At 36.9% G+C, this 11,557-nt stretch overlaps 1 protein-coding gene across 2 annotated transcripts in view; it reads right to left on the bottom strand.

The window, feature by feature from the left end:
- Positions 1–349: 349 nt before the first annotated feature.
- The window catches only part of kcnab1b (potassium voltage-gated channel subfamily A regulatory beta subunit 1b), a 54,988-nt gene continuing 43,780 nt past the window's right edge, over positions 350–11,557 (bottom strand). For both annotated transcript variants that reach the window (XM_077559064.1, XM_077559065.1), the window contains exons 10-15: positions 7,318–7,403; positions 4,590–4,710; positions 4,421–4,515; positions 4,201–4,321; positions 3,920–4,008; positions 350–1,271 (exon numbers count right to left, since the gene is read on the bottom strand). In XM_077559064.1, coding sequence (XP_077415190.1) covers positions 1,182–1,271; positions 3,920–4,008; positions 4,201–4,321; positions 4,421–4,515; positions 4,590–4,710; positions 7,318–7,403 — 602 coding nt within the window. In that variant the 3' untranslated portion in view covers positions 350–1,181. The remainder of the gene's footprint in view (positions 1,272–3,919; positions 4,009–4,200; positions 4,322–4,420; positions 4,516–4,589; positions 4,711–7,317; positions 7,404–11,557) is intronic.

The raw sequence follows: 11,557 nt of genomic DNA, 5'->3' as shown, positions 1-11,557 counted from the left end.
AAGTTGACAATCAATCATTGACACTCAAATTCAAACATGATAAGAGTCTTCAATTAACATAACGTGTGTTGCAGAAACACCACACAGGAAGGCCTTTCAACGATTTGAACCACAAACCTATGAACTGCAAAACATGTGTTCACTGTGTTGCCAAGTCTAAATATTTACATGTCATTTATTGAAAAAACTGATACCGTTTCTACATCAGCATCTTTCAATTGACACATTTGCTCATTGTTTACTACGCTTAGTTTACACGCTTTCATAACACAAAGAAAACAATGTAGTCTACTGTTTTTGTTTTGTTTCCTATAAAAAAAAAACATGGCACAAGTTAGTTATAATCTCTTTATTTCTATGTACAACTCTGATGAACCACGCTGAAAATACACATGAACAGAGAGAGCAAAAATAAAGGCCCATTTAATAAAATGGCTTCTGGAAGAAAGTGGTATAGAAGCCCAGCATGATAATGTGTGTTTTCATTAGCTAGGCCTATATGGCTTTATTGTTTTAAAAGCTCCCCTTACAGATTCACTCACCAACCCTGACAATGTTTAACCACAGCATTTGAACTCAAAAGAGATGAAGGTCAACAACATTTACGGAGGATGCTTAAAACTGCTCATCAAGTAAAACACGTTACAATCAGTACAGAACAGTTGTTTTGGAAAACATATTAGCTGATTTCATCCTAAACGGGAACAATTTATCACGTTGACGTCTGCTGAGACCAGGCCCAATGACACCGTTTACATTATGTTGCCATGACCTCACAAACATCCAGTGAGGCAAAAATTGTGTCTATCTTAAAAAAATAGATGCAACTTAACTTGGAAGTTATTCACTGCACGGCAATGACGTTGCTTGATTTTCCTCACCTCGTACAGAATACATTGCGCTATTCTGCACATGACTCGGGAAAAGAAGGATGATTCCATTTCAGAAATGACCTCATCGGATCTTCTCGCTGTCGTATCCGCTCGCTGCCGTGATTGTAAGCATGCATTCTTTTTACCATTTTATGATAATGACACGTGGCTGACGAGCCAAGCAGAACAACTTTCACAATCACACACAAGGTCACACAAGCAAAGTGGGCGCTGGTTGTGCCATGGCTGTATGTGTGATCTTAGATACACTTTTTCCAGGGACAGTTTTCCGAGACTGTTGGTGTCATTCTAATGGTGGTAGTCTTTTTTGCTGTGTGGACGATTCCCCAGTATGTGATCGACTTCTGAGGCGATGCCCGCTGTCATCTTTGGAATCACCTAGAGTTCACAAAGCATCGCTTTAATACCTGATCAAAGGCTGACGACAATATAAGTCATAATATATGTAGCGGTTGAGAGGAACCTCGAAAGTCAAACACAATCCATTGCAGGAAAGAATACGTATGTGGTTAAAATGGTCACACTTGAAAAATCTTTATTAACTCATTCACTGCCGTTGACGGCTATAAACGTCAAAAAATAATTTTAACAATTTCTATTAGTTTACCACTTTTGTTAACAATAGTATGAAAACCTAGAATTTTTTTTATTGTACATTTAGAACAGATATGAAATTTGTGATTAATTGCGAGTTAACTAGTGAAGTCAAGCGATTAATTACGATTAAAAACTTTAATTGCCTGATGCCCTGCATTTTTAATGATCTTTTCTTTTCTTTTTTTTATCCATTCACTGTCATTGATGGCTATAAACGTCAAAAATTCATTTTAACTATTCATATTAGTTTAACATTTTTTCCACTTTTAACAACAATATGAAAACGTAGAATTTTTATTTATTGTACATTTAGAACAGATATGAAATTTGTGATTAATCGCGAGTTAACTAGTGAAGTCATGCGATTAATTACAATTAAAAAATTTAATCACCTCTTGCCTTTCATTTTTAATAATCTTTTTTTTTAAATGAATTTATGGCAGTAAATTAGTTAACTGTCCAGCCAATGTTTTGACTAAAATATATATAAAATGAGTTAACTATTGCATGAATAATTAGTTTAAACAGGAAGTCAACCCTGCATTTTTTGTTTGGACAATAAAGTTAGTGAAATATGAGTTAAGGAGCAAAATCCAACCATTTTTATCCATTTCAGGGTGTGGCCATTTTGCCACAACCAATCACAACGCAGCTTCAAAAAAACAGGTGAGCTCTGATTGGTCGTTGCCTGAGCAATGAGTAACTGTGATCGTCATCTTCAGTAAATGACAATTGGCAAAATGGCCGCCCCCTGAGACGGATAAAAAGGGCTGGATTTTGCTTCATAACTCATGTTCCACAAATATAATATTAAGTGACTAGTGAGGTCACATGAAACATATTATTGTCAAGAAATGTTTAAAGCATAGGTGCCAAACTCCGGCCCGGGAGGGCCCTAGTCCTGCAGGTTTTGGATGTTTCCGTTCTCCAACACAGCTGATATATGATCAGCTCATCAGCAAGCTCTGCGTAAGCCTGATAACGATCCTGCTGATTGGAATCAGCTTGTGTTGGGAGAGGGAAACCTCCAAAACCTGCATGACTGCAGTTTGTCACTTTTCTACTCGCGACTGCCACCTCTGGCCCAAAGCGTAACTGCAGCATCTGTGTCAGGCTGGTTCACGGTGCGCGTGCGAGTACGTGCACTATCTTAAAGCGACAGCCACGGTTGACAAACGAAGACATGACTTCAAACGAGGTAAGAAAAACTCCTTGAGGTGAGTTGTTCAAACAAAAAGGTCATATTTCAATATGTGAACTTGACTTAATGTGCAAATTTTAAAAGTAGAAGCAGGATCTTGAAGCCACAAAGCCATATTAATAATAACAATACTTTTATAAACACGATCAACCTACAAGTAAAAAAAAAAAAGAGGCTATTGAGAAATCTTAATCTGAACGAGACAAAGTGCAATTTCTATAGAAATTGCGTGGGAATGCTGATAGCGGAATGCTAAGCTGAATGCTTTTGAAGAAAATTGAAAGATAAATAATGTAAAAATTACAAAGTGTTAATTCAAGTTGAATGATAAATGAATGACAAGAAGTGTTGTGAAATGTAATTGAGGGATGCTTTTCAGCATTCCCACAACAAAAGGTGGTGACTTGGCGGAAGAACGCCAAATCAGTCCGCTATCTATCTGCCGCTAATTGCCGGTGGAACAGTCACCTGTGTGGCCAAATTTCATACTGTTTTGTTGGAGACTAGGGGTGTTAGAAAAAAAACGATTCGGCAATATATCGCGATATTACAGCGCGCAATTCTCAAATCGATTCGATATGCGGCCAAATCCATTTTTAAACATCAATTTTTAATGGGAATATTCAACAAAACGTCTTACTTAGGTTTAGGATACGCACATTAAGCATGGAAGAATGTTATATTAATGGAACATTAAGCCTTAATATTTTATTTCAGTGCTGTTCAAACACGAAACAGACTGCAACCTGTTTGTTAAATGCAGTGGCTCAGAATTTTCAGATCAATAAATACATTTTTAATACAAATCTTACAGTGTACATGTACAAGTTTACTGATTAGTATTTTCTAAATTTGAGTAAAAAAAATATATAAATAAAATAAATCGCAATAATTTATAGATTCGTATCGGGATTAATTGGTATCGAATCGAATCGTGACCAATGAATCGTGATACGAATCGAATTGCCAGGTACTAGGCAATTCACACCCCTATTGGAGACATTTATAAGCGATGGACAATTTATATTTTTGTTGCGTCATTTGATTAAAATTGTATGAAAAGAACATAGCGCATCATGGTGAATTTTCAACAAGGACTCTATTGTTAACGGCCCGATTTAAAAAAAATATATATATATTTACAGTGAAGTTGTATGACTTTTGCGGCTTTCAAATTTTGAGATTCTACTGTAAGTAATACACAATTAATGCAAATTATTTGGTCAACCTGAATGGCTCCGAGATTCTCCGTTAACTGGCTTGGATTGGAGGATCCCAACAGTACTGAGCTCACACCCTCATTCCTCAGGCACCACGCTGGGAAAAAAAAAGTAGACATAAACAGATGAACTTGATTAAATCCTGCAAGGGAAATGAAAGCATTGGGAGACGGGAAATTGCAATTTTCACAATTGGATATTGCAGGTATTGCAATTTTAGAAAACAAACAACAAGTTGCAGTTTAGAGCCCCCCCAAAGTACTAAAAACCCGAGCAGGGAGTCTCTCACCTATAGCGAGTTGTGGTAACGTACAACCGAGCTTCTCCGCTATATGAGCCAACTCTTTCAACTTGGCTTGCTGTTTCCTTCCATCCTCGCTCATTATTTTCTCCCTTAACCACTGGTATGGCTTCAAGGTGAAACAAACAAAAGAGATTAAATGATCTGATTTTGAGGCGGGGGTGGGGGGGGGGGGGGGTCTAGGCTGGTGGTCAAAACGAACTCGTACCTTCATGGCGGCTCTGGAGGACTCGGGTACACCGTTGTCATATTTTCCAGTGATGATGCCGCAGGCCAAAGGAGACCAGGAGACCACGCCCACACCTGTGATGAAAATATCATGTGAAGGATATGAAGGATTTCAAGGGACGCCTGCCAGGGAGGAGGACGAAACCAACCGATTTTGTGGTAGAGCTCTGGCAGCTGCGTCTCCACTTTGTCCCTCTGGAAGAAATGATACTCGGCCTGCTCACAGACTGGTGGAATGAGATTGAACTGCCTGGCCACTGAGTAGGCCTCCTAAATAAACCAATAGAACACAAAAGGTGAACTCACAATTACTTGAGGTTTGGCATTGGCAAATTTTCCTATTTCTGGATTTTTATTTAATTTTTTTTATATTTAATTATTTTATTTTTTAGGAAAATCATTCCATGTTTTTGTGCTATATTATATTGCTTTGGTGTGGTCTTGTGACATGTTGGGACCAGGGTAGTGTTGTCACTATCGAATATTTTTAGAATCGATTAATCTATCGATTACTCAAACGATTAATCAAAAAAATTTAATTTTGCATTTAAGTGTATTACGAAATCATTTATTTCCCTGATTACTGTTTATTTCGTCCTTTGCATTCGTACGCTCTAAAAACTATGGGCAAAAAATTTGACCCAACTTTGCAGCTCAATTCCGATTTTTTTCACAAGCATCAGATTTTTTCATGTAGTGTAAACGGCACAATTCCGATTTTTTTTTTCACACCAGACCCGGGCCTCTTTCACATGTACATATAAATCGGATATGTATGCGATGCGTCTGCACTGTGAACGCTCATCCGCACGCATCCTACTGACACGTCTGTGAATATATACAAAGCTGTTTTGACTAACAGTAAATTAATTCTTCCAACCTCGCTACTCTGGTCAGTTAAATTAAAATTTTAATCGTAATTAATCACATGATTTAAAGCAACACTAAAAAAACTTTTAAATTATGTTGATTATGGCGGCGCCATATGGACCAAAGTGGTATTGTTATCTCTGAAGGAAGACCATATTTTCCATGAGGACAAGCGCATTGTGTCTTTTTTTTTTTTTTTTTTTTTTTTAGCTCACACCAATGAGTGAAAGCCGGACTTCACTTTTTATTTCTCTTTTTTTGGGACTCCTCAGACAAAACTTTTCAGTTGTTTTGCAGCTTCTGTCAGGAAAGCAGTAATTGTGCGTCGACATTCAAATTGACTTTCGTCTTTGTAACGGATGGGGAAAGGGGGAAGTCATGTATGCCATAAAGCAGTCAGCACATTTGTAGTTTTTTTGTGTGGCAGTGTTCCTACCGTCCTCCTCAAAGTTGCTTAGTGCCAGTAAAAATGATACAGACCACCTCAGGCCACGGCAAAGGTACCATTCAACTAGTTTTAAGTCAATGTTTTATCAGAAGCGTTATAAAAATATTTTATTAAGGTTGAAAATTTCCTTAGTGCTACTTTAAGTAGTTAACTCATGATTAATCGCAAATTTCAGATCCGTTCTAAATGTACAATAAAATATTTTTTTCCCTAAATTTTCATACTCTTGTTAACATTAAAGTGGAAATAATGTTAAACTAATAGAAATATGGCTGCATCTCTTGGTCATTGATACAGTAATTTCATAATAATTTATCAAACAGAGTTAAAATTAAAAAGATGTACTGTACTGTAAAAAATACAAAAAAACAGTGTGATATTGATTTGTGTTGAGGTTATTTTTCTGCCACTAGATGGCGTAAATGCATTTGTAAAACATTGGCGACAGCTCAGTGCAAATTGGTTGATAATTGCTGATAATTATCAGCCACCGATATTATCGTCCATCCCTAATAAAATGTACAGAAAAAAACACATTTTTAAAGTTTTCATACTCTTGTTAACATAAGTGGGAAAAAATGTTAAATTAATAGAAATATGTCTGCATATTTTAGTCATTGATACAGTAATTTCATAATAATTTATCAAACTGAGTTAAAATTAAAAAGATGTACTGTACTGTAAAAAATACGAAAAAAAAACCAGTGTGATATTGATTTGTGTTGGTTATTTTTCTGCCACTAGATGGCGTAAGTGCATTTGTAAAACATTGGCGACAGCTCAGTGCAAATTGGTTGATAATTGCTGATAATTATCAGCCACCGATATTATCGTGCATCCCTAATAAAATGTACAGAAAAAAACACATTTTTAAAGTTTTCATACTCTTGTTAACATAAGTGGGAAAAAATGTTAAATTAATAGAAATATGTCTGCATATTTTAGTCATTGATACAGTAATTTCATTATAATTCATAAAACTGAGTTAACATTAAAAATATGTACTGTAAAAAAAACGAGAGTGATACTGATTTGTGTTTATGTTATTTTTCTGCCACTAGATGGCATAATTGCATTTGTGAGATGTTGGTGACAGCTCAGTGCATTTTTTTTTTTTTCTCGAGCTATCTAATCTTTAAGTAACTTCTGAAATTCTGCACATTTTTAAAATTGGAAAATAAAACGTGACCACAGTCACCACAAATATGTATGCATTATTATTAATAAATGTATTATTGCTAAATTTTGACGTGGACGTATAGAATTCCCCCAGTACAGGTTTTCCAAGTATACGGGGTGGTCATTAAATTAGTGCCATTAAAGGAACTTTAAATTAACTCCAAATTAACGCACTCATTTTGACACCCCTATTTTTTTAATTTTTTTTGCACCAAGATGGTGCTAATTGATTGCCTCAGCAAATTTGTGAATACTGAACGATGAACACTGCGCACATGCCGAAAATTTGCATAATTATATATAATAGCCGATATCTGTGTGGAGTGCGTTAAGAACCATTTTTCCTCCCTGATTAAAAACGATTTCCTGTAATCACTCACCATGATCTCCATGGCAGACCACCGTGACGTCCCCCAGTACATGGACATTCCCTGGTTGATCACATGGGTCATTGCTCGCACGATCTCTTTGGAGAAGAAAACAAAAGCATGTTCATCATAAAAAAAAAAAAGTCCCTTTATAATGTGCACAAAGTAACTATTTAGTAAGCCGAGGGGAGTTAAATATATATGATATTGCTTTTGTCTCTAATCGACCTTTAAACGCGCTAATAAACCATCTGCCGTGCTAGCTATTAAGTTGTAGATGCAAGTAGTGAAAATCGGTATGAGAAGAGAACACAGCAGGGTGTGATTAAAAAAAAAAAAAACGGTGAACTAATGAATACACACACACACGCACACACACATAATAACCCACGTACAAAAAAATAAAAGATAAATAAAAAAGGAGAGCAATGATGATGACATGTCAAATCGGTAAAATTACCGAATGAACAATACTGAGCTCTCCAGGAAAAAAAAAAAAAAAAACGGGATCTTTTTCTTTTCATCAGAAGTTCTCCCTCTGGGCCATCGTGCGCCTCAGCGAGAGACAGCGTGTGTATCATCAGTGTGTGTGTGTGTGTGTGCGTGCCAGTCTGTCTGTGTGGGTGAATCAGGTGGGAGGAAGAATCACAGCTCCAAAAACTGGGGGAGTGATAGATGAGGAAGATTGTAAAAAGCTGTTAATCAAATATATTTTCTATGAATAATAATGGCGCTAACTAGAAAATGTAACTTGATTCGCAATAATATCGGTAATTTCACCCCAGCTGGATGGTGATGATGCCTGGAACAACAGATGTCCTTGTAGCTTAGGTGAGATATCCAGCATTCGCCATCAACACCTTGCTCATACCAGCGCAGTCAAAAAATACATTGTGGTATGGGATTTTTTTTTTAATAGGTTTTTGGTGAACTAATGAATACACACACACTCGCACGCACGCACATACAAAAAAAAAAGAAGAAAAAAAAGAAAAAGAAGGAGAGCAATGATGATGACATGTCAAATCGGTAAAATTACCGAATGAACAATACTGAGCTCTCCAGAAAAAAAAAAAAAAAAGGACATTGTGGGTGTAGTTTGGAACAAAAAAACGAATTATACTTAACCTGCAATTCTGAACAAACCTTTTGAAATGAGTAGCTCAATATTTTTTGGGGGAAAAATAATATGTACTAATTAAGGCTTTAATTGCAGGGAAATATTCAACATTTGACATTATTAGCAATATTGGAGCAGAGATAGAAATCGGCATACGACGCTTAATGATATCGATATTTCTCTTTTTAATTTTGGACCGTTTTCAAGCTCACCTCGGCAGCAATTAAACTGAATGATGAGATTCTATGAATTCAGGACCGCGCTCGCGGAATACGGGCCAAATTAGGCTACTGTATAATTGACTTTGCTATATTAATGGCCTTCAATAAGACAATAACGACGACAAAACAATTACATAACTCTAAATTGGCCTACTTTCACAGCACTTTTGGAATTCATTAACTTAAATCATAGGGGTGAAATGAAAAACAAAACAAACAAACGAAACAATTTGGATCAGAAAATCGCTTTTCCACTTTCAAATAAATCAAGAAAAGTATCGAATCATCTTTTATTGGAAAGATGCACATCCCTTGTGTGTTTACTTTATATATATATGTTTTTGAAGGAATTAATTGTACATGAAAAATAATGAGGTTATCAAAAAAATAAACAATAAACAACAATAACCAAAATATTAACTTTTTACTGCTGAAAATGGCTCAATGAGTCGAGTATCCATTTAAATTTGGTATTACAGCTCTCATGCTCTCTCTCATACTGGTTACCAAAAGTTCAACATTTGAAGGAAATGCCACATTTACAGTACTGATGTGTGTTTTTTTTTCGTCATATTATAAAATGACAAGTGAGTCGTTCCATATCAAATCGAATCATAATCTTACTGAATCAAACCAAATTGAATTGTTTCACTTTAACCCTGGAGAACCCACGGGGTCAAATTTGGCCCCTATAAATTCTGCTACTCAAATAACAAAGACCTTTTTTTTAATTTTATTTTTTTACAAATTTAACTTCAAAAGTCCAGAGTGCCACTTCTGACCCCTGCATGGGGCCATCTAGTGGATGAATATTGCACTTACATGAGCCAGAGTGGTGGTGACAAGATGGCTAAAATGCAACAAATAAAACAAAAAAATTGTATTGTTCAATGTAGCTGTGTATTTGATTGATTATTTTCTTAAATTCTAAATAGTTTACTGAGAGTTTTTGTTATTCTGATTTTTCAAAATGATACCCCTAAATCCCAAAGGGTCAAATTTCGCCCTAATCCTAAATTAGGGAATAAAGGGTTAAAATTGAAAAAACATATATTTTGGTGTTCAGTGAATTTATAGCAGTCATTTAATGTATAATTTATAATTTTCCAAAGAAGAAAAGGGTTCTTGGCTTCTCCAGGGTTAAAATGAACTGTCCTTAAATTGTATCGCACCCCATCAAGGTTTTGAATTGTCTTTGAAAGGAAATATACACAATATTTAAAAGCTATTAATATTCTTATTATATTCTACATATATATATACGATTATTTCCGAGAATTGTTCTTCATAATAATTCCTAATTAAAAAAAGACTGCCACGTGACGTCGTAACTGAAGAGAAACAATTCATGCTGACGGAGGTAAAAATCCTGGACCGTTCCAAAAATGTGGGATTAGTCACGACGCAAAATAGTCTTTAAATGACTTGATGAAAGGCCCGATGAGTCCCTGACAAAATCTCGAAGCATCTCAGGGCAGCGCGGATTGATTTAGGAATGCAAAGAATTTATAATGGATTTTATTCATTGCTTTGCCACAAGCTTTGCCGTCTCCTCGTCTGCCGCTGTCTGGCCCGTTCTCACATTAAGTTAATGGAATGATTTCAATGTGCTGCACTTGGGTCCGTCACATGAAAATGACCTGGAGTGGGTGAGCTGGACTGCAGGTTACAAAGTCTATCAATTAAAACAATAGAATGAAGTTGACATTGATGCATGCGTTTTGTTTTCATTCTCCCTCAGGTGCTGTCTCGTCAACGATCCTATAAAGGGAGCATTTTGTGTTGCGTTGGTTGACACGATGATTGAAATGCCGCTTTTGAAATGCAGTTTTATACCGTGCCATTACTCATGCTGAAAGGTGCAACAATAAAGTGCCTTAAAGAAGAATATGTCACGCTGAGCCTGTCGAGCGTGTTGGATCACAGCCGTGATCGTCTTTGTTGTCTTAAAAGCTCGATTAACCATCAAGAACGGGAAAGAAAGATGAAGAAGAAGAACGGCACGGAGAGAAAGAATAAAGGCAGTGATTTAAACAAAGGAAGACTTCGCCCCCATTACATCACTTTTTGGTGCCATGAGGGACACGAGTCAGGGACACTCAAAGTCACAGGACCAAACACAAACACAAACAGCACCTGTTAGACGATTTTGCATTTTTAGGTCGCATCCTATTTGTAATCATGTCATGGAGGCGAAATTTACATAACATAATACTGTACAATTTATACGCACAGGGGTGCAAATCAGAGGTGGCAAATCCAGGTCCAGAAAGTACAAACCCTGCCACATTTCGCCTTTAGCCCTTTGTGTTAGCTAGCTACCAGGGGAGCTAGCTAGGGAGCTCGCTAGCTAGCACAGAGGGCTAAAGCCAAAATGTGGCAGGGTTTGTACTGCGCACCACTTATTTGCACCAGAGGTGGCAAAACCAGGTCCAGAAAGTACAAAGCCTGCTACATTTTGGCTTTAACCCTTTGTGCTAGCTAGCTACCAGGGGAGCTAGCTAGGGAGCTCGCTAGCTAGCACAGAGGGTTAAAGCCAAAATGTGGCAGCCTTTGTACTTAGCCTGCCACATTTTGACTTTAGCCCTTTGTGCTAGCTAGCTACCAGGGGAGCTAGCTAAGGAGCTCGCTAGCTAGCGTAAAGGGCTAAAGCCAAAATGTGGCAGGCTTTGTACATTCTGGACCTGGTTTTGCCACCTCTGGTGCAAATAAGTGGTGTTCAGGTATGCATCAAGGTTATTTTAGTTAGCAAAAAATAATTACAATAGACTAAATAGAAAAACAAACATGGCTAAGGATGTAGACGGTCGTCCAGTAACTAAAAGTTTGGCTGTTCGATCCCGCTCTCCCCATGGCATGTGTCGTTGTGTCCATGGGTAAGGCACAAAAATTTTTCATCGCCTGACGCCCC

This window comes from Vanacampus margaritifer, chromosome 2 (genome assembly GCF_051991255.1).
Source record: "Vanacampus margaritifer isolate UIUO_Vmar chromosome 2, RoL_Vmar_1.0, whole genome shotgun sequence".
NCBI classification, from domain to species: Eukaryota; Metazoa; Chordata; class Actinopteri; order Syngnathiformes; family Syngnathidae; genus Vanacampus; species Vanacampus margaritifer.
Note: the sequence above shows the minus strand (reverse complement) of the source record. Positions and strands in the feature narration are given on the sequence as shown.